The sequence below is a fragment of the Physella acuta genome, unplaced genomic scaffold (assembly GCF_028476545.2).
Source record: "Physella acuta isolate Inbredline_101_S28 unplaced genomic scaffold, ASM2847654v3 ptg000315l, whole genome shotgun sequence".
NCBI classification, from domain to species: domain Eukaryota; kingdom Metazoa; phylum Mollusca; class Gastropoda; family Physidae; genus Physella; species Physella acuta.
In genome coordinates this window covers 398,818-425,996 of record NW_026731834.1, presented here as the reverse complement: position 1 = coordinate 425,996, position 27,179 = coordinate 398,818, and the positions used below count along the sequence as shown (strand labels likewise).

The window sequence follows — 27,179 nt, the reverse complement described above, 5'->3', positions numbered from 1 at the left end:
CTGGATATATTCGGTATCAACTGTACAATTTTAACAGACACACATTTCAAACTACACATGCATTTCAATGACAAAGTTCAGTGAAGCCATAATGTTGAGTTTGACTGAATGAAGAACGATATTGTTATTTCAAGCAAAGTTAAGGTTTATTGTCTTAAAGACATTGTCGTGGATTGATTTAGACTAAGACTTCCCTGTTAAATAAGCCGACAACGATGGCTCTTTTTATTTCTCGTCTTTGATGTTGCTTTCAAGAACTTGTATGAGATTAGATTACCTACATACATAAGGCTACACAGTTTGGAATCTTGGCTTTCTAATAGTGGACCTGGCTACATGACATTACCCCCACCCCGTCAATTACCCCACCCCCGGAGGAGACCCCCCCCCCTCCCGTATTTACCCCCCGGGGCAATTACCCCTTGTCAATAACCCCCTGGAGAATCCCCCCCCCCGCCTCAAGTTATGATCCTAACTCAAACTCTATACCTATGTATTTCCTTAATCCTAATCGATAAAAAAATTACCAAACCCTAAGCATTCACCTCAGCCTAAAACTTAACACATAACCAAAACCAAGTCTAGACTTAGGTTTCAGCCTAACATTGACCATAACACTAACCCTAATCCTAGCCTTAATCCTAACCCTGACCATAACACTAACTCTAATTCTGAATCTAACCCTAGCCCTAACCTTAGCCCTAACGCTAACCCTAACCTTAGCCCGAACGCTAACCCTAACTCTAGCCCTAACTCTTACCCTAGCCCTAACTATAACCCTAACCATAACCCTAACCCTAACCTTAGCACAATCGCTAGCCCAAACTCTAACTCTAGCCCTAACTCTAACCCTAGCCCTAACGCTAACCCTAATCCTAACCCTAGCCGTAACCCTAACCATAATCTTAACCTTAGCCAGAACGCTAACCCTAACTCTAACCCTAGCCCTAACGCTAACCCAAACCCTAACCCTAGCCGTAACCCTAACCATAACCCTAACCCCAGCTGTACCTTAAGAGGTGTGTGCGTGGGGGGGGGGGGGAGAGATGTCCTCCTTGGCGGGGGGGGGGGGGTAAATGACAGGGGGTAATTGCTTCAGGGGGGGGGGGAGAGAACTAATAATCTGTAAGTCCTACTATTCAATACATTTGGTTAACACAATGTCGTCACACATGTAAAACAAAATAAGCAGTGTTTTTATTATTTGTATCCTTAAAAAATGCAAAATAAATGCTACGCCATTAACTCAACCCTCTTTTTTTCTCGTTACATATCGTCACATAAAGCCACCGCCCAAAATGATGGTGATGTCAATATACAATCATAAAGTGGTCACCCATTAACCACGACTCACTCTTCAGACGATTTTGCACCAAACCCCCCTTCTCTAATTGTAACAAATTTTCACAAAAAGCCAGATCTTCGCTCCCCCCCCCCCCCCACCACTCTCTTTAAAAACACTACACCTCAACACATAACCCCCTCCGCCGTTCCCCTGAAACTGCATTTTTACTTTCTCGTATATACGAAGTATAGAGAAAGTCTTGTGATCGTGCAAAAAAAAAAAATCGAGATTTTTTACAAATCTCGACGATTTACACCTCACTGATACGGAAAAACATAATTTTGCAATCTTGTCCGTATGCCTGTGTCTGTGTGTGTCTGTGTGTAAACACGATTACTTGAGTACCGTTACAGCTAGGTTGATGAAATTTCATATATAAGTATTTTATCAAAATCATAGATCCGTATAAACTTTTGAGTGATTTCCGATAACCGAAAGTGGTTCTTTTTCTACTTTGAATTTTTCAAAAGCCTATAACTTGAGTACTATTGCAGATAGATAAATGAAATTTCACATGTAAGTAAAAGATCTAATTCTCTACCTTCTGTCAAATTTTGAGTAATTTCCGTTGACAGGAAGTACTAATTTACGCTATTTCCGATTTCTCAAAAAACGCACGTAAATTTATAAAGTACTAATAATGTTGCGCACTATTATGCACATCTTTATTTGACGTTCACTTGGTGTGCAATTCTTTTTTCTACGACGTTTTATTCTATTTTAAAAAGTTTAAGTATTTAAAATGGATTAAAAATCATGTCTATATCCCGAGTTGCCATTCCCCGTAGTGTTATATTAGAATATTCGAGAAAGTTTAGGGGAGATCACTCCCGGTTTATTATAATATGTACTGACCTCGATAAACATTGAGTTAATAAATGAATTAATACCAAAAGCAATCTTTTAAAGCCCGAAATAACGGATGAAAGCAAAAATGTTTCGTCACACTTTCCGATCATCCCTTCCCATAAATGAAAAAAAAAAAGCCTGAACATACTAAAGGAGAGTATGGATGTTGATGGAGGATCCCAACGTTAAAAATTAAAGCAGCGCAAAATTTCAGGAATCCATGTTACATATTATTATTTTCCGTAGGTATAACAAAGGTATTTACATTGTGTTTTATATTTTACGAGCCGCTATCATATGCCGCTATTTAGTTGTTTCATTTTCTACTTTTCAGTAATTCATAATTTGTGAATTTGACAGTAACAATGCTGCCACTGAAAATATTTGCTTTAAAACACTATCAGTAGCTCGTTAAGGACGATAACCCCCCCCCCCTCCCCACCCTCCTTTCCCAAAAATCCTACCCCCCCCCCCTCCTCGTGAAAGCAGCCCCCTCTGAGTTACCTCCACTAAGTTTAAAATCGTTTCAAACTAAATTATCTGCCCCTAATAGCTGTCACTAAACCCGGCTCTATGATTGTAAACATTTAGCTTGAACCACAGCTCACCAGACCATGTAGGGATGGGGGTGGTAGGGATAGAGAGAAAGAGAGGGGGCTGCTAGGGGCGCTTACAGCTTGGTGTTTTCTATGGTATCCATGAAGAGAATTATTTATATAGAAGAAATATATATTAAACCAGCGTACCCGTCCCGCGCGTTGCTGCGGTCTCAGAAGACAGACTGACGCAATATTTTAAGAGGATTCCATAATTACATTAGCAATCACGTATTTTTTTACGCTTGACATTGATTTCTAAATCTAAACAATTTAAATGTAATCAAAGCCGGTGTTATATTGCTTTCATCATAGTTGTTGAGGCGCAAATTCTACCGCACACTGTAGCCCATTGTATCCATAATGTATCGCACTCTTTAAAACGAACGTAGGCGCAATAGTGTTTATGAGGGACCCACACAGGGGCACTAGACCACACGCCAGTGGTGCAGTAGACAAAAAATTTCCCTACTGTAGGGCGCTCTTTTAAAACTCATAGTGTTCCTCCCGAAGCCAGTGGCGCATCGGGTCAAACGAATTGTCATCGAATGTCGTGTGCCACAGGGTCAATATTGTAGAGTGCTCTTTAACACAACCTTAGGATATCTCAGGGCGCCAAATCGCATCCTGCCGGGGCGCCGGCAGACGCGCCTGATTCCATATAGTCAAAAATTATTGTTGCCCATCGTGTCTTTAGTGTATAAATTAAAAAAAAAACGAACGTAGGCGTCATAGTGTTCACATGGTAGCACGGGGCGCTTCGAGTTACGTAATATCCGGGGCGCCGGCGGCTGCGCCTGTTGTTGCTTTTTTACCTTAGCCCCCATGCAGTTTTAATATCGCCGCCCTGGATTTTCAGGCGCCAAGCCGTTTATTAACAAAAATCGCACCCTCCACGGAAACGCCCATAATAAATTTTAATTTTTGTTTTCGCAGAAACCTTCTCGTGAGTGTTTTCATTAACTCTCGAAAGTTTAACGGCACTCAGATAAACGATGTCAAACAGCATCCGTTTTGTTTTTTACAAACTGTGTAGAGAAAAATTGCACCCTCCAGAAGCGCCGCCCTGTTAAAATAAAAAAAAAAATAACCTCCCCTGAAGTTTTATGGCGAGCGGATGAACGGGATTAAACCGCAATCTACTTTTACGTATATATACCCTATATAGGGATCTATATATAGAATCGATTCGCGCCCTGCTGGGGCACCGTGCTTGTGAAATATATCCAGTGGTATTCTTAACTTAAGTTGCATGACCATAGGATGAAAGGTGTAGTGCTGCATAGAGGACATAAACAAACCCACAAACAAACAAGCAAAACTTCATTATATATATACATAGAGAGAAATATAAATAATTCTACATATGCATATATATATATATATATATATATATATATATATATATATATATATATATATATATATATATATATATATATATATATATATATATATATATATATAGCTACATTTGGTGACTTCCCATTTTCCCCAATGGCGTCAAATTTTGCACATAATCCACCTATTAATTCATGTGAAAAAAAGCATCGTTTTCATCGTAAATTATTAGATTTTGGTATCAGCCTCTCTCCGGTCGTCGCTTAGCAAATCTGTTATCCAAAAATTCAACAAGCATGTATTCACCTGTACATTTTGCAGTTTGTGTCATCTCCCCTCACCCCCCCCCCCCTGAATGATAGTTTTTAAACGTGCACAGTTAATTGTATATTTTTTTATCTGCAGTCAGTTATTAGTACAGTTAACTCTCATTAGTCATTTATTGAACTGGCAAAATGCTTACTTCTTCTATATATTTTGCTATTTTTCGCCATGGTGTCACCCCCGAAATTTTGCCACCTTGCGCAGTCCTCAGCCCCGCCCCCCCCCAACCTTGTGACGCCTCTGGTTAGGGATACTACTTGAGTACAGTAAATATGTATATATATATATATATATATATATATATATATATATATATATATATATATATATATATATATATCGGGGGGGGGGGGCATAGCCCCTTGGCACACCTTGTACCTACGCCACTACATAATCATGTTCTTAAGATTATATAGCACATTCTATGTATAAATTCGATAAAAATAGCTATTACGTATTCTGCAATTTTATATTTGTAATAACATATTGTAAACGAAATGAGTCTTAAATTCGAATAAAAAATGGGCCTTTATATTATGTATTTTTTCTATTTTGCAATCATATCATGTATTACTTGTTGTATAGCCTAGATTCTATAATAATATACTAATATATTCTATATTACATAATCCTATATTATATCGTTTAGTAATCTCTACCCTAATGTTTTCTATACCGAATAATCAATATTCTGTAATTCTAAATTGTGTATAAATTAATCACACAATCTCTAAAATTAATCATAACTATGATCACAATTAAATTCAGCAATCCACTGTATTAATTTATATTGCTAAAAATAATTTAATTTTCAATTTTAAAGACAGAAGATACATTTTTTATAATATTAATTATTATTAGCTCTGTAAAATGAATGGTTGTTTAATTTTTCTTATATTAAATATTTTAAGCGATTAATTAATCGAAATGGTTTTATTCCGTTAGCTAGTTTTTACAGTTTATAACTATAATTAGAGTCTCAACGACAGAATCAAATGAGAAAAAATCTATAGCGTTATTATATATCGACACTGTTGATAAGCCACTCAACGACAGTGTCGTTGAGAATAGTGTAGGATCGGCTGCCTGATCCATAGTGTCAGTTTAGAGATCGGAGTGGTCGGGTCGGTTAAGCTCATGTTTGCGAAATCGTCAAGTCCCGAGTTCGAACCCCCGGGCAGATGAGGCTCGATAGATGGGGACAGCCACTCATCAAGGAGAGACAACTCCAAAATCAAACAACTGCTGCCTTGTAGTTTGTTCTTGGTTGGACAAAGGCTATGGAAACAAATCCAAAAAGAAAAGCAGGCTGAAATCGGAGTCAATTGCCACAATGGCGCATAACCAGTTGACACGTATACTTAATTGTGTTGGAGGGAATCCCTTTAAACACTAAAATTAAGAATGATGAAAAAGAAGAAGAATGTAAGTTCAAAAATGCGTTGGATCATACTGCAAATATCATAGGGGATAAAATATCTCCAAAAACTGATTTACAAATCTTAATTTATCGATATAGAAATACAGATTTAAGTATTGTGTTCAGCACAATGCGTATGACTGAGGTCATACATTTATTTACTCAATCATCATTAAACGAAGATATACTGTTTGAGTGATAGAAATGTATTTTTTAAGGCATCAGTACCAGTTAGTGTGTTAGGTCTAATAATATGCAAAAGTAATCCGACAAACTAACACGTTTCCGCAGCGGAAGAACAGCAATGTAGGAAAGTATTAAATGTTTTAACGAAAAAAAAGATAGAAAATTCTATAAGTATAAACTCTAAAGTCACAAAATTGTCTAAAGAAATGTAAGCCGAATTTCTTTTTATTTTAAATATTGTTTACAAGTGGAATGTGCGTTTCATTATACACCAAAAAAATGCAAAGAAAAACATGCATATAGACATATTTATGAAATCTATATTGTTCGTAAGATATAAAAAAACAGTAAAAAATTCGACAATATAATTTTGAGGGTTTATATAACATTTAAGTAACATATTTGAAATAAATAAAATGCAGGCGTTTTATCTAAACGTTAATTAACAGTTTGGTATGACATATATGTTATTTCCTTCTAAACTTCATTTCTATTTCGTCCACAGAATCTTCCCACCCAGTGACATGATACCAGGTCAGTCCACTGTAAGCTTTAGCTTTCCACACACCTGTGGGGTGGGAAAGGTGGCAACCATAGTACCACCAACCGCCTTTATAACCGATGGCACAAGCACTTTGGCTTGGATCCCCGTCAAAAGTAGAAAACACTTTGTCTTTGTGGTATGTCAGCGAGTCCCCAGCATCGCCCCTGTAGTTCCCTATCCTCAATCTGTATCCATCCGCTTCACTCTCTACTTTAAAACTATCGTAGACGGCGTAGTAAGATTTCTCTTTGTAGCGCATATCAGCTCTCAACTCAAAGTTACCCTGAAGTTTTCAAAGAAGAAAAACCATTTTTAAACTATGCGATCGCTAAATAGTCACATGTTATCATTGTAGCATCTGTGAATTGTACTATCTTTAGACTAAATAACATAAATCTGTGTGTACCAAAAATTGTATTACAAAGGGTGACAACCACGTCTCTATCATGGCACCTAGTTCAAGATGATCAACGTCTGACAACTTCCAGGTTGTTTTTGGCCTATTGCTAGTTTCCCCATGTGAACTTTATTTTCTGGCTGTATACAGTGTGAAACTTACAACTTGTAAATGTATTCGACGTTTGTAAAATTTTAAGTCACTTTATGTTTGATACTGAGCTGTAGTAGAGTATGTGTGTGAGAGAGAGCGAGCGTGCGTCTGTGTGTGTGTGTGTGTACGTGCGTGTGTGGGTTGGAGCATGGAGGATGTGGCGCCGGCGTGGTCTAGATGTTGAATATCCGTTTGTTTACTCGGAAAGTCAAGAGATCGAAACTGACCAAAGACCGTAGACCGTTCCCCGATTGAACTGCCCCACTAGATAAACAAACTGGACTGTATTTGAGGAGAAGGAACAAAAAACCTGTCGGAAACCCGAAAATATCATATTCTCTATTCTTCTGCCGCCTATAGCTGTAAAAACATCCGAAGGGGACAAACGCCAGAATGGGCACTTGCCAGAATTATGTTAATAAATGGACACTTGCATTAGGTCAAATGTCAATACGGGATAGCCTTTCGAACATACGGCATTCGGGCAAGTGTCTTTTGGGAGTTTGTCGTAGACCTTCTTCATACATGAATCTTACTTCGTATGTTGTTCTTTGTCAGGATAGTTACCAAGAATTACGAAATGGATGCCTGAAACTTTTTAAACTCCTTGACATTAGAGGATACACACGATCCTTAGCCAACATAAAAGAATTTGGAAAATATTAATGAAAACTTTTGGTTTATTAAAATTTAAAAAATTCAAAAAAAAGTTTCAAAATAAATTCACCTCTGAGGTTATGTTTGCAACCAACTCATTTCCCAGCCAAAAGTCGCCATCAAAAGAACCAAATCCCCACTTATATTCCTCCCAGTTTCTGGTGAAGTTGACATCACCTATAATACGTCGCTGAAAAAAAATGTGTTTGTACATAAACATAAAATTCAACCACGTTGCTTACTTTACCTTTGATGTACGGTTTAAAAAAAAATTACATTTAAATTGAAGTACTAGAATACGTGACCTTTAGAAAAAGGTATACTCAGAACATAATATTTAGATTAATTTACTCACACCCAACACATGTACCCCTTCACTCCGACCCCGAAGAAAGAAACTGTCAAAAATATGAAGCTTAGGTTAAAATTATGATACTTTTTTTTCCACTTTATGCTTTGTTTTATTTCTCCTGAATCACCGCTAATAGCTTGTTTTCCCGAAACTCCGTTTTCAAAGATTTACATTTTAAATTTAAATGTTCTATTTTAAAATATGATCGTAGCGTGGGATTAAAAAAAAATCTTACCACCATAACGATCCATCCTCCGCCGTCAGTGTACGTATCACATAATATTTTCTGATCTTTAGAGTGAGTCAACACAATTCGTTGTGGCAAACTAGATGACATATGTCCTTTTTCGCACTTCATCTTTAAAGATCATTATTTAAATCTAGTAAAGTGATATACTCGTATACATTTAATTGTATGCAGTGGCGTCGCTAGGTCGGGTATATATATATATATATATATATATATATATATATATATATATATATATATATATATATATATATATATGTATATATATGTAGAGAAAGGGGATAAGGGAATATATATATATATATATATATATATATATATATATATATATATATATATATATATATATATATATATATATATATATATATATAAAACCGTGTACCTCTACAGTAATAGTGTTGTTAATCGCCTCGACATTATTTTTTTTACTACACTTGTCTGCAAGGCTCTGGATACGAAAACACAACGCATTGGTAAGGTTTGTTTCCTCCATTGCGTCACATAGGTCTTGTTTGTTGTCTTTTGATGATGTCAAGTTGTCTGTACGTTCTTCGCCAATCTTTGCGCCAAACTGGGGAGATTTGTCCGTTAAATTTTTAATGATCTCATCGAACTTATCGTGCATGGTTTTAAATTTGGTTTCAAATATTTCTTCAATCGTTCTAAATTTATTTTCAATTTGTTTCGTTAAATTTCCTTCGATATTTTTAAGTGCTTCTAGTTGAATCTCATGGTGTTTGGTGGTACCTAGATCTTTACGCAGGTTTCCGATTTCTTTGCCTAACTGAGAAAAAGTGTTTGTTAGATTTAGATTGAGTTGTTGAAATTTTATTTCTATCTCCTGCGTTAAATTAGATTCCAAAATTTGTAAAGTATCTAATGTAATTTCAGCGTTTCTGGATATTAGTTGTCCCTGTTCTGATTCGTTGAAACGTGTAACCTCTGACATAATCTCCGAAGAATCCTTGGACATTTTATCGCAACTTGTCTCCAAACTTTTCCCTTTATTTCTGAAAGCAAGGGGCTTGTTTGACCACGGGACTTCCAGCTGTAAGGAAAACTTCAGGTCCGGACTAGACTCGTCTGCTGTCGGTGGCGGGAAAACAAAAACTTCTCTCACGTCTGCACGCCCGTGGGGGTCAACAAAATACAACTGGCAGAGGAAGGCGCCGAGACCACACCCAGACGTCCCCTCCACCGACACAGTAAGTTTAGCTGTGGTTTGGGTCATCTGTCCAGCTGCCTTGTACGGACTGTCCTTGTCCTTTTGTAAACCTTGCTCTGAAAGATGAGCGATGATGACCTTTCCACTTCGCTCACGGATGCTATAAATAGACATGTTGGCAATAGACGTGACGTGACTTTCAGTATCCTGTACACACACTAGTTGACCGCAGTAAATTTTGTGAGCCTCCAAGTACATTTCCGTGTCCATTGTCATCTTAAACCCTGTGAAATAAGTATCACATTATAAAACTGAAATAAGTATCACATTATAAAACTGAAATTAGAATCAAATTATAAAAACTGTTTTTACAAAAAAGTAAGCATTTAAAAAATTATGAAGTCGAGTATAAATTAAAAACCAAAACAAAATGTAGGCTTGTATATTTTGTAGGTATGTATGGCATAGGCTTATGCTGTATTATCTGCATCAAGTTTATTCACCTTGTTAGGTACTAATAGACTCTGGCTATTCTAATAGTTATACGATATGACCTTGCCTTGTCTAACTATCTAGCAAAATTAATATACAGAAAATAGAAAGCCCTCAAAACGTACAGTGATAAACTTACAAACTGAACATTTAAAAAAAAAACAATCTCCAATCAGTAATATACCCGTCGTGTTTAAAGAAAATAAAACTCCATATTTTCGCTACAGATGCCAATACCCTAGACAGGCGCCTTCCGTTACTTCTTTTTCATTTTTCACATTAATTGTCTAAAATGGTGCCACCGTCCTAAGCATTCCCCCCCCCCCCCCGCGTTACACCTTTATCTTGACAGTAAAGTCACGGTAAAGTCATAGCCGTATTGTATCAATACCGACGATATTCTGCGTTATACAGTACTGCCAATACTGACATAACTACTCATTAATAAGCACATTGTCTTACTTCGAGGGTACAAACCTGTTCTAATGTAATTGAAAACCTGATAGATTATTTATCTGTTTATTTTACGTTATTAAGTTTTTGTTTAAATACTACAAAGAACATTTTCTTATTTGTTGTGCACTGTTAATAGGCCTACTGCCCCAGAAAGATTTTGTTTTTTAATAGTTACATTTTTATACAGAAATAATAATGTAAATTATCGTTCAGCTACTTACCATAAACATTGACTAAGGATACGAATATAAAATAACAAAGCAGCATGAGCCGCATTTCTGATGGTTAAATTATGAAAGATTGTTTAGATTCCTGCTTGAATTCGAGAAGTGAAATAACTTAATGAGCCAGTTAAGCTCTCTTTATATAAATTAGCGGTCCTTATCTTTTTTGTTATCTTCAACAACGGATCTCATTTTTTTTGGATGGCGCGCACATTTTATAAATGATCAGACATTTCAGCTACTAAAAAAATGTATTTGTGTTTTTTTACCTTTCTTGGTGTAATTTATAGTCCTCGCCTATATTTCATTACTTAATGATTTTTTAGATTCGTTGCAGATGTTTGTAGAAAACCATCTTGTCATTATTGACTCTATCAGTCGTCAATAAATGACAACAAGCTACTACGGGAGAGGGTCGGAATCTTGCTAATATTTAGGACGTCATACTTATGGACTTAAAAACGATAACAGGATAACAGATTGTAATAGAAAATGATTAATATGCTCAATGTTGTCCAAGCTCAAATTAAAAAAAAAAAGCAATCGAAGTTTAAATAAACCGGGAGTGATATCCCCTAAACTTTCTCGAATATTCTTATATAAAACAGCAGGGGATGGGAACTCGGGATATAGATCTAGTTATGATTTTTAATCCATTTTAAATACTTAAACTTTTTAAAATAGAATATAATCTCATAGAAAAAAGTATTGGGCACCAAGCGAACGCCGAACGCAATATTATTAGTACTTTATAAATTTAGAGGCGTTTTTGAGAAATCGGAAATAGCGTAAATTAGTACTTCCCGTCAACGGAAATTACTCAAAATTTAACAGAAGTTAGAGAATTAGATCTTTTACTTACAGGTGAAATTTAATTCCTCTATCTGAAATAGTACTCAAGTTATAGGCTTTTGAAAAATTCAAAGTAGAAAAAGTACCACTTCCGGTTATTGGAAATCGCTCAAAAGTTGACACGGATCTACGATTTTGATAAAATACTTATATATGAAATTTCATCAAACTAGCTGTAACAGTACTCAAGTTATCGTGTTTACACACACACACACAGACACACACACACACAGACACACAAACATACGGACAAGATTGCAAAATTATGTTTTTCCGTATCAGCGAGGAGTAAAACACGATTACAATACTTTCTCTATACTACGTATATACGAGAAAGTAAAAAGCAGCAACAGCAATTTAGGGTGGGGGTTGGGTATGACGTCATTTTAAGGATGGAGGTCTAGGTATGTGTGACGATGTGTGACAACGAAGAGGCCCGAGGTAAAAAAGCGGGACGTCAATTATGGACGAAACCCCCCCCCCCCCCCCCCCCAACCCACATTAACTTATAACAGTCACAAATCAACTAAAATTGTTTACGCTCGCCACCTGACGCTAAATTCGAAGCAGCCTGTTCTAACTCATGAACGATGTGTTGGTAAACATGAGAAGATACGGCCTATATGTAAAGCCTAAACAAAAATCTTACAATACGTAAGAAAAATATGGGGGAACCGCTGAATTTCACACTTTATGATTTCCGTTCCAAAACATACACATTCTTAATGTTACTAATATTACATTTCTGCGAAACAAACACTTCAGAAATTCAACTTGGTATTGGATTATTATTTTAGAATTATACTCCACATCATACTTATATCATCCACCAAGTGCCACTTAAAGTGTGTCATTTATGTTCCGGTGTCGCGACAGGTCCTTAGCCAGATCTCCCGATTGCGTTACGGATTTAAATTATGAAACACTTCAACAAAACAAACACTCTCTACTTGACTGGGTTGTACCAGTCAAAAGCATGCACATTTATTTAGCACTTGGTATCAGTTTGTTTTTCAGACATGAAATTTCCGGAGTGGCGGTGAGGGGGACGAGAGTTAACATTTCAAGTGGGGGAATTAAAGTATTTAATTTCTATTAAAAATTATATAATTTTTCTATTTCGTTTTGTTTATGGGATTGGATTAGGGTGGGGTTTGGAAACGGGGGTGGGGTAGGTGGGTGGGGTAGTTTAATGGGAAATAGGGGTTGGGGGTGGGGGCTAAACCAGATGGATAAAAAATTAATTCTAAGCTGCATTACCGAATAATTCAAAGTCAAAGTTTAAGCAAACTAAACTTCTACTTGACTTTACGGGTTTGATTAGCAGTTTTCTACATCAAATATGTGATGCCAAAACATTCACACACATTTTTTCCCCCTCGGAGTGTGACCAGAGTTTCTTCCAGGCATCTCTTTTAGGAGTGGGGGGAGGGGGGCTTGCCCCTCCCGCCAAAAAAGTCTACAGCCCCCTCCCCCAAACGAAATGGAATTTATATAGAAAACATACACTTTTACCAGTGTCCGCCCCCCTCCCTCGGAAAATGTTGTTCGTCCCCCCACCCCCGAAAATATCAAGAGCCCCCCCCCCCTTCCCGGAGAAAAAAGTCGGGAACAAAAAAATAGTGTGACATGGTTCACGAACTACCCCAGATATGCTGTAGGTGCATCTGGACAACCTTTACTTTTCTTATCGTCTCACAAGGCACTACTGTCCCACAGCTAACTGTTTGAAAAGTACAAAAAAAAATCAGATTCTCACTTTAGTGCCTACACTCTGGGAAGATAAAGGTTCACTACTCCATCAGTGATATCTTTTTCGTCTTCGATTTTTCTTATCTGAATGATTGGTCATACACAGTTTCTCCCCATGCTTGTGTCCTTTGTTATTTGTTTCGTTTCTGAACAATTCTTTCCATTTTTTTCTTTGAAAACTTCTCTGCGCTAGGTTTTTTTATCCCTCTTCTTTTGGTGGATCTTTGTGTTATATGCTTTATTTGAAATTTATTGCTAATACTAGTTGCCAGTTTCTTCAAATTACGGCTGATCTTTATCGCATCAGTTATATACCCGTCGTTAATTTAAAAAAAAAACTCCATCTTTTCGCTATCCTGGGAAACACAGATGGCAATTTCAATACAATATCGTCATCATTTTTTTCTTGCATTATTGAGTGACAGTCTTCGTGTTTTTTTTAATTTCTTGTGCCACTGTCCAAAACAAGCCCTCTCACCCCCCCCCCCTCCTCCGCTACGCCTGCATACTGACAGTAAAATGCACGGGGTGGGGTACTTCGTGCTTAAAACAGTGGTATTGTATGTTGAGTGGGGGGGGGGGGCGCTCAACGGTTTAGGAATATTAGGAAATAATTTAAAATTTGACATTTTTCTGTTAAAAATTCAGGGAAACTACTAGTTGAGAGCTGACATGCGCTACGATGGCACATTTTACTACGCCGTCTAAGACAATTTTAAAGTAGAGAGAGAGAAGCGGATGGATACAGATTGAGGATAGGAAACTACACTGGCGATGCCGGTGAGACGCTGACATACCACAAAGACAAAGTCTAGTGTTTTCTACTTACGACAGGGATCAAAGCTACCGTAATTGCCCCACCGCTCTAAAAGGCGGATGGTGGTACCATGATTGCTACTTTACCCATCCCACAGGCGTCTGGAACACTAATGCTAGTCAGGGAGTGTTCTGGTATTATGTTACTTGGTGGTGGCATTCTTTAAGTGATATCGAAATGAAGTTTGGAAGAAAATAGTGTTAAGGTTTATGCTAACGTTATGCTATTATTTCGTTATCAGTTTTTGAAATTAAGTCTATTACACCCTTAAACTGCGTGCTTTTGCGTGTATTTCCCTTTTACTTTATTCAATGAGAAATACAATTTTAACTCAGATTAGTCATTTGAATGTATTTAAAGATGACTAAATTCAGTAATAAAGAGGGAGATAATAAGATTAAGTACTAGCCGACGACGTGAACTGTTTGGTCACGAAATAAGCAGGGACAGATAATTGTCTTTAAGAGATGGCAAGCAGCTTATCGGACTATAAAGCAATTGTAATATTCTTGGTCATTTGTGATGTCGACTTAATTAAATTAATTAAGAACGAAACATTTTAAAAAAAAGAACGTCATGATATTAGTATTTGGATGCGCGATGAGAACGGGGTCGACCTTGTGGGATCCAAAGACAATGACGATCCTTTATAAGTCATCGAACAGGACCGCATTAGTTCATTTAATCGTTTATCGCACTGGATAGATACGTAATAGACACGGACGACGACGATCATAATGTATGCAAAGACAATATTCACCATAACCGACGATTACTTGTATACTCTAACACAACATGTTGATGACTGATCTAAAGTCTTTCCCCAAACAACCAGATCTTACTCCCAAACGCACATTCCTTATGTACTTTGTCACACTGTCACACTCTTTTAATAATATAAATCATTCTACAACACACATACTTTCATACCCTTGCAGTGCACTGAAATACCATTAACAACTATAAGCTTTTTAAAAATTACGCTTATCAGGTATGCTGCCATTGTTTCTAAAAGTAGTATATTTTTTTCAAACAAGTTTTCTTAACAACCATCTGACCTTAAGGTTTCATACTTTAAAAATGTTTTCACAACTGGCAGCTACACACTAAGTCTATAAATCTGTACATCTGTCGGTATTTTTACAATATGTTGTGGGTGTATGCATGTTGGTCATATAAGCTCCTTTTAAAGTTTTATCGAAGGCTATATTGTCGGGTCGGTTAAGCTCATGTTTGCGAAACCGTCAAGTCCCGAGTTCGTATCCCCGGGCAGATGAGGCTCGAAAGATAGGGACAGCCACTCTTCTAGGAGAGACAACTCCAAAAACAAACAACTGTTGCTTTGTAATTAGTTCTTGGTTGGACAAAGGCTATGGAAGAAAGTATAAAAAAGCAGGCTGAAATCTGAGTCAACGGCCTAGTTGACAAGTTTTCCCTTTGAACACTAAAATTAAGAACAAAGAAGAAGAAGAGGAAGAAGATTGTCAGTTTAAAAATGTATTGGATCATACTGCAGATATCATAGAGGATAAAATATCTCCAAAAACTGATTCACAAATCTACATTTATCGCTACTGAAATACAGATTTAAGTATTGTGTTCAGCACACACATATGTGTACGACTGGGGTCATACATTCATTTTCTCGAATATCTATTGGGTGAGTGATAGAAATTTGATTTTTAAGGCATCATCGCATACCAGTATCATACCAGGATATACTAATATGCAAAAGTAACCAGACATTCTAACACGCTTACACAACAATAGCAATGTAGCAAGGCATGCAATGTAAAGTTTGAAGGAAAAATAGACGATTCTATTAGTATAAGCTCTTAAGTCACAAATTTGTCTAAAGAAATGTTAGCCGAATTTCTTTTTATTTTAAATGTTGTTTACAAATGGAACAAGCGTTTGATTATACACAAAAATGCAAATAAAAACATGCAAATAGACATAGTTATTAAATCTTTATTGTGCGTAAGATAAAAGAAAAACGGTAAAACAAAATTCGACAATATAATTTCGATGTTTTATATTACATTTTTGTAACATATTTGAAAGAAATATAATGAAGGTGTTTTATCTAAACGTTATTACATCTCTGTTTCACGAACAGTTTGGTATGAAATATATGTTATTTCCTTCTAAACTTCATTTCTATTTCGTCAACAGAATCGCCTAGCCCAGTGACATGATGCCAGTTCAGACCACTGTGAGCTTTAGCTTTCCAAACACCTGTGGGGTGGGCATGGTGGCAATGATGGTACCACCAACCACCTTTTTGATTTAGTGCACATTTACCAGCGCTTCGATCCTTATCAAAAGTAGAAAACACTCTGTCTTTTTGGTGAACTTTAAGCGAGTCCCCAGCATCGCCCATGTAGTTCCCTATCCTCAATCTGTATCCATCCGCTTCACTCTCTACTTTAAAACTGTCGTAGACGGCGTAGTAAGATTTATCTTTGTAGCGCATATCAGCTCTCAACTCAAAGTTACCCTGAAGTTTTCAAAAGAAGAAAAAACAATTTTAAACTAAGTGGTCGTTTAATAGTCCCATGTTATCATTGTAGCATCTGTGAATTGTACTATTTTTAGACTAAATAACAGAAATCTGTGTGTACCAAAATAGAATAGAACAAAGGGCGACAACCAGGTCTCTACAGTGGCACCTAGATCAAGATGATCTACGTCGTACAACTTCTAGGTTGTTTTTGGCCTAATGCTAGTTTCCCCATGTGAACATTATTTTCTGGCTGCATACAGTGTGAAACTTACAACTTGTACATATATTCGACGTTTGTAAAATTTTAAGTCACTTTATGTTTGATAACGATCTGTAGTAGAGTGTGTGTGTGTGAGAGTGAGAGAGCGTGCGTGCGTGTGTGTGTGTGTGTACGCGTGTGTGTGTGTACGCGACGTGCGGGTGTGGGTTGGAGCATGGAGGGTGTGACGCCGGCGTGTTCTAGTTGTTGAATACCCGTTCGTTTACTCGGAAAGTCACGAGATCGAAACTGACTAAAGACCGTTCCACGATTGAACTGCCCAACTAAATAAACAAACTGGCCTGTATCTGAGGGGAAGGAACAAAAAAGCCTGTCGAAAACCATGTACTATCATATTCTCTATTCTTCTGCCGCGTATAGCTTTAAGAACATCCGAAAGGGACAAACGACAGAATGGGTACTTGCCCGAATTATGTTAATAAATGGACACTTGCATTAGGGCAAATGTCAATACGGGTCAGCCTTTCAAGCATACGGCATTCGGGCAAGTGTCTTTCGGGAATTCGTCTTAGCCCTCCTTTATACATGGCCCATCTGGCGCCATCGTTTTACGATTACTTGTGAAACGGCTTCCATTTTCATATCTCTTATTAACCTATATTGGAGATGGTTTGGGTCCATAGATGCCTTTTGTCCTTCGTAGACACTTAATTAGAAAGAATGCAGTGATTGTGAAAGATTACAGTGATTGGAAGGTAGCGGTGGTTGCCTAGCAGCATTTATTTCATACAAATGTACGCATAGAACATTACTTTTGAAAAGTCTGTATTGGGTCTTTGAAGAGATTTTCTTCGATTGCCGTATGTTTTGTATGGCTTAAAAAGATCTCTTGGCTTTAGTGGATTGTGTTTTAATTTCAGCGGTGCAGTCTCTTTCGTAATTGACAATGTTGACCAATATTGTTGAATCTTTTATTTCATCCTACTTCGTGTGTTGTTCCATTTCAGGATAGTCACCAAGTATTACGTAATAAATGCCTGAGATTTTAAAAAGTTCTTGACCTTAGAGGAGACACATGATCCTTAGCCAGCATACAAGAATTTGGAAATCATCAATGAAAATTTTTGGCTTATTAAAATTTTATACAAGAAAGAATTTTTTTCCGAACCAACTCACCTCTGAAGTTATAGTCGCAACCAACTCATTCCCCAGCCAAAAGTCGCCGCCAAAAGAACCAAATCCCCACTTATATTCCTCCCAGTTTCTGGTGAAGTTGACGTCACCTTTAATACGTCGCTGAAAAAAAGATTCGTGTAAATAAACATACAACTTATTGGTCACTTTTTAATTAATACACTTTTCAATTAAAATAATATAGCGTTTAAGAATATTAGAGATTCTGTCTTTATTTTGCACATACTTTAATTAAAAATCGTTGACCCGTATCACATGTATGTAAAGGATCTAATTCTCTGCCTTCTGACAAATTTTGAGTAATTTCCGTTGACCGGAAGTAGTAATTTATGCTTTTTCCGATTTATCAAAAAAAGCATGTGAATTTTTAAAATACTAATACTATTCCGAACTGTTATGTACATTTTGTATAAAAATAACCATCGTTTCTATCAAGTATGCAGTGCATAAAGCTTATACACGTACATGTACCCTATGTGGCATATATTTTAATTATAGGGCTATGTAGGCCGACAAAACCACACACATCACCCATATTTATAAAGAACCAAAAGTTAACAATTCTCAACAAGTAAATCAAAATATTTCTCAATACACATTTGTGACTTTTTTCTGAGACTTTATTTCTGTGATTTTTTTTCCGATGAAATTTTTCCTTTGTGTCTTTTTTTTTCCTAACAATTTTTCTTTTTTTTAACACGTTTTTATTAACTCAGCTTCGCGTGGATGTGTTTGTTGTTAAAATTGACATCGAAAATTAGCCCACTTCTGATTGCTCTATAGATCTGAAATTTGGCATGCAGGTTACTTTCGCCTAACAATTTCAGATGCAATCATAAAAACTAGCAATTAGAGACCGTAATTAGCTTAATTTAATTACGCCCAAAGGACCATAAAATTGAGGACATGATTTCTAAAGATACCGACAAGACTGGAGGCTTGTTGACACAGTTACTTCGGCCCCAATCGATGTGAGCGCGCTGGCCGTGATCGTATAGTGGTTAGTACTTCGCGTTGTGGCCGCGACAACCCAGGTTCGAATCCTGGTCGCTCAAGATTTTTTTAGTCCGTGTATTTATAAACACTTAGTCAATTCATACTTAATCAAGTCATTAGATAAAGTAGAAAATAAACTATATAAAAAACTTTTTTAAAAACCACGTTTTTCATGTGTAGCAACGGACTAAAAAGGAGAAAATAAAATACTTAAAAAAAACTTTTTAAAAAACCACGTTTTTCTTGTGGACTAAAAAGTAGAAAATAACTATTTACATACATTTGATGACAAAAAACGTGGGTCGGGCAGATGGGTCGGGAAATTTGATGGTGAACGTACCCACGTTTTTTGTCATCAAATGTATGTAAATAGTTATTTTCTACTTTTTAGTCCACAAGAAAAACGTGGTTTTTTAAAAAGTTTTTTTAAAGTATTTTATTCTGTTTTCTTTTCTTGTGACTTTTTATTCCGTTCAAACTACAGCCGATGAATCTAATTCATAAAATAAGGAAGGTAAGACTATTTTTATATTAATAGTAAATGAATTAATTGAATATTATTTACTGTCAGTTAAATATTTATAAATAACATCGTTTAGGAACTTTTTTTTACTATTTCCACCGTTTTGTGTTATTTTGTTTTAAATTATAAAATTGTTTTAAGATTTTTAAATTAATATCTTACCACCATAATGATCCACCCTCCACCATCAGTATCAGTATCACACAAGATTTTCTTATCGTTTGAGAAAGTCAATACAGCACGTGGTATTAGATGCGAAGACCAAGATCCTTTTTTGCATTTCTAGTTTTAAAATAATTACTTTTTAATCATTGTTTAAATCTATTATAAAGTGGTAGCTTTATAATACATTCCTTCATTTTCACATAAAAATTATACACAACTGTTTGGTAGGGGACGGGCAGTCTGCATATATATGGGTATGTAGTTGTGTGTGTGTAAATGTGGTTGTCCTACCATGCAGACTGCACGCCCCTACCAAATATATATATATATACCTATATATATATATATATATATATATATATATATATATATATATATATATATATATATATATAAATGAGCTAGAAGTAAAGTTACCGAAAAAATATATGTATACCTCTAAATAATTGCTGGACTTGTGAATGGCTTTAAGAATTTCATCATGTTCTCTACTATGGTTTCCTTCATAGCTCTGGAAACGCAAGTTTAAAGTATTGGTCATGTTAATCAGGTTTGTTTGTATTGCTTCTAGACTTTTGATGGTTTTTTTTCTATGTTCACCGTAAGTTTCTTCACCAAACTGACGAAATCTGTCTGTTAAATTTTTAATGCTCTCATCGAACTTATCTTGCATGGTTTTAAATTTGGCTTCAAAAATTTCTTCAATCGTACTAAATTTATTATCAATTTGTTTCGTTAAATTTCCTTCAATATTTTTAAGTGGTTCTAGGTGAATCTCATGGTTTTTAGTGGTACGGTGATCTATACGCAGGCTGTCTACTTTTTCGCCTAACTGAAAAAAAGGTTAGATTTAGATTAGTTAAAATTTATTTCCATCTACTCCATTAAATTAAATTTTATTGTGTCTAATGCAATTAAAGCGTTTCTGGTAATTAATTGTCTTTGTTCTGATTAATTGAAACGTGTAACCTCTGAAATCATCTCCGAAGAATCCTTGGACATTTTATCGCAACTTGTCTCCAAACTTTTCCCTTTATTTCTGAAAGCAACGGGCTTGTTTGACCACGGGACTTCCAGCTGTAAGGAAAACTTCAGGTCCGGGCTAGACTCGTCTGCTGTCGGTGGCGGGAAAAAAAAAACTTCTCTCACGTCTGCACGCCCGTGGGGGTCAACAAAATACAACTGGCAGAGGAAGGCGCCGAGACCACACCCAGACGTCCCCTCCACCGACACAGTAAGTTTAGCTGTGGTTTGGTTCATCTGTCCAGCTGCCTTGTACGGACTGTCCTTGTCCTTTTGTAAACCTTGCTCTGAAAGATGAGCAATGATGACCTTTCCACTTCGCTCACGGATGCTATAAATAGACATGTTAGCAATAGACGTCACGTGGCTGTCAGTATCCTGTACACACACTAGTTGACCGCAGTAAATTTTGTTAGCCTCCAAGTACATTTCCCTGTCCATGGTCAACTTCAACCCTGTGAAATACGTATCACATTATAAAACTGAAATTAGTATATCATTATATAACGGTTTTTATAAAAACGTAAGCATTTTAAAAAATATGAAGTCGCGTCTAAATTAAAACAAAACAAAACAAAATAAAATGTAGCCTTGTATATTTTATAGGTATGTATGACATGGCTTATACTGTATTATCTGCATCAAGTTTATTCACCTTGTTAGGTCATAATATACTCTGGCTATTCTAATAGTTATTTACACATTGCCCTGTCTTTGTCTAACTATCTAGCGAAGTTAATATACAGAAGAGAAATAGCCCTCAAAACGTACAGTGATAAGCTTACAAACTGAACGTTTTAAAAAATATCTCCCATCAGCAATATACCCGTCGTGTTTAAAGGAAATAAAACACTGCATCTTTTCGCTACAGATGCCGATGTAATAGACATGCGGGTTCGTCATTACCAACATGCATTGCTGACTCTCTTATTTAATTTTCAACATTAATTGTCTAAAATGGTGACACCGTCCTAAGCATGCACTCCCCCCCCCCCCCCCCGCGTTATGCCTTTATCTTGACAGTAAAGTCACGGCCGTATTGTGTCAATACCGACGATATTCTGAGCTATAAAGTACTGCCAATACTGACACAACTACTCATTAATAATCACATTGTCTTACTTCGAGAGTACAACCTGTTCTAATGTAAATGAAAACCTGATAGAAAATATAACTGTTTATTTTACGTAATCAAGTAGGCCTATTTTGTTTAAATACTACAAAGAAATTTTCTGATTTGTTGTGCACTGTTAATAGGCCTACTGCACCAGAAAGATTTTGTTTTTAATTACAAGCTTTTATTTAACTCACTTCCTGTGTCGTCAGTCGTCTGTCTGTCGTCAGTCGTCAGTCGTCAGTCGTCAGTCTAGATGGAAACACCGGAGCATAAATTCCGACACTTCTACTTGACAGATATGGTTCGTAATCGGTACGTGGGTCAAGACATGAAGACAATGCATTGTGACATTAAATTCGACTTAATTGGATGCCTAATTACTTTTTAAGGAATTAATTGAAATTTTGACCAAATTAGTAGGCATTTCTATCCAACCACACCACACACGCCAACACGTTCAATAGCGCGTCATCACATTTAAATAAGCGCGCAGTGGTTTTTAGTCATGAAACTCTTTTGTAAATAAAAACATGTAAAGGACTAAAATTGTTTTCATAAAAAACGTTTTAATAACAATCTTTTATGTACGAATGCACTAAAAAGTATAAAATAAATTATAGACTACTATTTAAATAACTATAAAGAAAAGCGTGGGTCTCTTCCCAAACATTAGTAAAGGTATCCAATAGATACTAAAGTGAACCACGCTTTTCTTTATAGTTATTTAAATAGTAATCTTTAATTTATTTTCTACTTTTTAGTGAATTAGTACATAAAAGCTTGTGATTAAAACAATTTTTATTAAAAAAATGTAAAAAGTTACATGTTTTATATAGAAATAATAATGTAAATTATCGTTTATCTACTTACCATAAACATTGACTAAGGATACGAATATAAAATAACAAAGCAGTATGAGCCGCATTTCTGATGGTTAAATTATGAAAGATTGTTTAGATTCCTGCTTGAAGTTGAGAAGTGAAATAACTTAATGAGCCAATTAAGCTCTCTTTATATAAATTAGCGGTCCTTATCTTTTTTGTTATCTTCAACAACGGATCTCATTTTTTTTGGATGGCGCGCACATTTTATAAATCAGGGGTCTCCAAACTTTTTATCCCGAGGGCCGCATTAACTATCAAATATAAGTTCGGGGGCCAGAGTTTCTTCCAGGCATCTCTTCGGGGTGACGGAGTCGTCCCCCCCCCCCCCGAAGAACGTCTACCCCCTTAAGGAATTATATATATATATATATATATATATATATATATATATATATATATATATATATATATATATATATATATATATATATATATATATATATATATATATATTTATATATATATATATATATATAATTCATATATATATATATATATATATATATATATATATATATATATATATATATATATATATATATACAAATTTCAAGTGCCCCCCCCCCGGGAAAAAAGTCTGAAAGAAACACTATTGTCAAATTGTTCTTCACGTAGGCCTACTTCATTCTTGATAAAGTTTGTATGTTGTTCTTAAATTTGAAAGGTACTTTGATGCAAAAGTTTTAATATTAGGAAAGTCTTCCTTAGGGAAATACTGATAAAACCCACCCGCCCTTTTTCGTCAATGGTATTTGCACCCAATGCTACATCTTCAGTTTCTTTTGAATTTTTTTCTCAGCCACCTCCAACAAACATTTTTTTCCGTTGACCAAAAGATCTCCGAGTGCCGGATGAAAAGACATCGCGGGCCGCATCAGGCCCGTTGGCCGTAGTTTGGAGACCCGCTTTTATAAAAGATCAGCCAATTCAGCTACTAAAAAAATGTTTGTATTTTTTTCCTTTCATGGTGGATTCGAAATTTATTGTCCTCGCCTATATTTCATTACTTAATGACGATATTCGTTTCAGATGTTTGTAGAAAACAATTTTGACATTATTGACTCTATCAGTCGTCCATGAATGACGTCACGATACTAGGGGAGAGGGTCGGAACCTTGCGACAATTTAGGACGTCATACTTAACGATCGTTAAACTAAATTTTAGCCGCTATTTTGCGTTTTTAAAAGGATATTTTATGTAAATTGTAATAGAAAATAATTATTATGCTCAATATTGTCCAAACTCAAAATTAAAAAAAAAATGAATCGAAATTTAAAAAGCAGCAACAGCAATTTTGGGTGGGGGTGGGGTATGTCGTCATTTTAGGGATGGAGGCCTAGGTTTGTGTGGGAACAGGGCATTTCCCCCCTGTCAATTACCCCCCGGATATTTCCCCCCAGAGTAATTACCCCCCTGTCAATTACCCCCTGTTAATTACCCCCCGCCCAGTAGGACATTACCCCCCCCCGTAGAGAGTTAGGGTTAGGGCTAGGTTTAGGGTTAGGTTTAGGGCTAGGGCTAGGGCTACGGTTAGGGTTAGGGTTAGGGTTAGGGTTAGGGCTAGGGTTAGGGTTAGGGTTAGGGTTAGGGCTAGGGTTAGGTTTTAGGGCTAGGTTTAGGTTATAGGGCTAGGGTTAGGATTAGGGTTAGGGCTAGGAATAGGGTTAGGGTTAGGGTTAGGGTTAGGGTTAGGGTTAGGGCTAGGGCTAGGTTTAGGTTTTAGGGCTAGGGTTAGGATTAGGGTTAGGGCTAGGAATAGGGTTAGGGTTAGGGTTAGGGTTAGGGTTAGGGCTAGGGCTAGGGTTAGGGTTAGGGTTAGGGTTAGGGTTAGGGTTAGGGTTAGGGTTAGGGTTAGGGTTAGGGTTAGGGTTAGGGTTAGGGTTAGGGTTAGGGTTAGGGTTAGGGTTAGGGTTAGGGTTAGGGTTAGGGTTAGGGTTGAGATTAGGATTAGGGTTAGGGTTAGAGCTAGTGTTAGGGTTAGGGTTGTGTCTAGCTTTGGTTTTGGTTTTGTGTGAAGTTTTAGGCTAAGGTGGATGCTTAGGTTTTGGTCTTTTTTTAAAGGTTTGGATTAAAGTAGTATATAGGTATAAAATTCTAGTTGGAGTTTTAACTTGAGAGGGGGGGGGGTAATTCCCCTGGGGGGTAATTGACAGTGGGGTAATTGACAGGGGGGTAATTGCTCCGGGGGGTAAATACGGGGGGGGGGGGGGAATGTCCGGGGGGGGGGAATATCCAGGGGGGTAATGTCCTGTAGCCGGTTTGTGTGACGATGTGTGACGACGAAGAGGCGGGAGGTAAAAATCGTTCAAAAAGCGTCACGTCAATTTTGGACGAACCCCCCCCCCCCCCCTCAACCATTAACTTATAACAGTCACAAATCAACTAAAATCGTTTAAGCTCGCCAGCTGACGCTAAATTCGAAGCAGACTAACTCATGAAGATGTGTTGGTGAACATGAGAAGATACGGCCTATATGTAAAGCCTAATCAAGAATGTTTCAATACGTAACAAAAATATTTGAGAACCGCTGAATTTCACACTTTAGGATTTCCGTTCCAAAACATACACATTCTTAATGTTACTAATATTACATTTCTGCGAAACAACCACTTCAGAAATTCAGCTTGATATTGGATGATTATTTTAGAATTATACTCCACATCATACTTATATCATCCACCAATTGACACTTAAAGTGTGTCATTTATGTTCCGGTGTCGCGACAGGTCCTTAGCCAGATCTCCCGATTAAGTTACGAATTTAAATTGTGGAACACTTCAACGAAACAAACACTCTCAACTTGACTGGGTTCTACCAGTCACAAGCAGACACATTCATTTAGCACTTGGTATCAGTTTGTTTTTTATGACATGAAATTTCCGGAGTGGCGGTGAGAGGGGCGGGAGTTAACATTTCAAGTGGAGGAATTTAAGTATTTAATTTCTATTCAAAAATTATATAATTTTTCTATTTTGTTTCGTTTATGGGATTGGGGTAGGATGGGGGTTAGAAACGGGAGGTGGTGTGGTAGGTGGGTGGGGGCAGTTTAATGGGAAATAGGGGTGGAGGGGGTGGGGGTGGCTAAACCTAACGGAATAAAAATTAATTCTAAGCTGCATTACCGAATAATTCAAAGTCGAAGTAAAAAAAAATAAACTTCTACTTGACTTTACGGGTTTGATTAGCAGTTTTCTACATCAAATATGTGATGCCAAAACATTCACACAAATTTTCATTCCCCTCGGAGTGTGACCAAGTTTCTTCCAGGCATCTCTTTTAGGAGTGGGGGGAAGGGGGGGGGGGGGATCGCCCCTCCCGCCAAAAAAGTCTACCGCCCCCTCCCCCAAACGAAATTGAATTTATATAGAAAACATACACTTTTACCAGTGTCCGCCCCCCCCCTCCCGGAAAATGTTGTTCGTCCCCCCACCCCCCGAAAATATCAAGAGCCCCCACCCCCTTCCTGGAGAAAAAAGTCTTGAACAAAAAATAAGTGTGACATGGTTCACGAACTACCCCAGATATGCTTGAGCTGCATCTGGACAACCTTTACTTTTCTTATCGTCTCACAAGGCACAACTGTCCCACAGCTAACTGTTTGAAAAGTACAAAAAAAAATCAGATTCTCACTTTAGGGCCTACACTCTGGGAAGATAAAGGTTCACTACTCCATCAGTGATATCTCCTTCGTCTTCGATTTTTCTTATCTGAATGATTGGTCATACACAGTTTCTCCCCATGTTTGTGTCCTTTGTTATTTGTTTCGTTTCTGAACAATTCTTTCCATTTTTTTCTTTGAAAACTTCTCTGCGCTGGGTTTTTTTTTATCCCTCTTCTTTTGGTGGATCTTTGTGTTATATGCTTTATTTGAAATTTATTGCTAATACTAGTTGCCAGTTTCTTCAAATTACGGCTTATCTTTATCGCATCAGTAATATACCCGTCGTTAATTAAAAAAAAAACTCCATCTTTTCGCTATCCTGGGAAATACAGATGGCAATTTCAAGACAATACCGTCATCATTTTTTTTCTTGCATTATTGAGTGACAGTCTTGGTATTGTTTTTTAATTTCTTGTGCCACCGTCATAAACATGCCCTCTCACCCCCTCCTCCAAATACGCCTGTATAGTGCCAGTAAAATGCACGGGGTGGGAGTGCTTCGTCCTTGAAACAGTGATATTGTGTGTTTAGTGGGGGGGGGGGGGTGCGGCGCTCAATGGTTTAGGAATATTAGGAAATAATTTAAAATTTGACATTTTTCTGTTGAAAAATTCAGGGAAACTACTAGTTCAGAGCTGACATGCGCTACAATGGCAAGTTTTACTACGCCGTCTATGACAATTTTAAAGTAGAGAGTGAAGCGGATGGATACAA

The 27,179-nt window shown here is 36.8% G+C and overlaps 2 protein-coding genes across 2 annotated transcripts; both read right to left on the bottom strand.

Moving 5' to 3' along the window:
• Positions 1 to 6,434: 6,434 nt before the first annotated feature.
• Positions 6,435 to 10,859, bottom strand: LOC131940277 (angiopoietin-related protein 1-like). The gene is made up of 5 exons (XM_059298921.1): positions 10,752 to 10,859; positions 8,800 to 9,866; positions 8,400 to 8,522; positions 7,883 to 8,002; positions 6,435 to 6,888 (listed from the first exon to the last, which is right to left on the bottom strand). The coding sequence occupies exons 1-5, from the start codon at positions 10,804 to 10,806 to the stop codon at positions 6,529 to 6,531; spliced, it is 1,725 nt and encodes a 574-aa protein (XP_059154904.1). The 5' UTR covers positions 10,807 to 10,859; the 3' UTR covers positions 6,435 to 6,528.
• A 5,179-nt stretch (positions 10,860 to 16,038) lies between these two features.
• LOC131940279 (fibroleukin-like) lies at positions 16,039 to 22,900 on the bottom strand. Its single transcript, XM_059298923.1, has 6 exons — positions 22,790 to 22,900; positions 20,749 to 21,257; positions 20,216 to 20,611; positions 19,777 to 19,896; positions 18,078 to 18,197; positions 16,039 to 16,675 (listed from the first exon to the last, which is right to left on the bottom strand). Exons 1-6 carry the CDS (start codon positions 22,842 to 22,844, stop codon positions 16,313 to 16,315), a joined length of 1,563 nt encoding a protein of 520 aa, XP_059154906.1. The 5' UTR covers positions 22,845 to 22,900; the 3' UTR covers positions 16,039 to 16,312.
• Between the last annotated feature and the right edge of the window lie 4,279 nt (positions 22,901 to 27,179).

Excerpts from the sequence above, each read along its gene's own strand:
- LOC131940279 (XM_059298923.1), bottom strand. The coding sequence starts at position 22,844 with ATGCGGCTCATACTGCTTTGTTATTTTATATTCGTATCCTTAGTCAAT. Across the intron at positions 21,258-22,789 it reads ATCCTTAGTCAATGTTTATG|GGTTGAAGTTGACCATGGAC; the intron begins GTAAGTAGATAA and ends CGTATTTCACAG. Across the intron at positions 18,198-19,776 it reads GAGGGTGGATCATTATGGTG|CGACGTATTAAAGGTGACGT; the intron begins GTAAGATATTAA and ends TCTTTTTTTCAG.
- LOC131940277 (XM_059298921.1), bottom strand. The coding sequence starts at position 10,806 with ATGCGGCTCATGCTGCTTTGTTATTTTATATTCGTATCCTTAGTCAAT. Across the intron at positions 8,523-8,799 it reads ACAACACTATTACTGTAGAG|ATGAAGTGCGAAAAAGGACA; the intron begins GTACACGGTTTT and ends TGATCTTTAAAG. Across the intron at positions 8,003-8,399 it reads GAGGATGGATCGTTATGGTG|CGACGTATTATAGGTGATGT; the intron begins GTAAGATTTTTT and ends ATTTTTTTTCAG.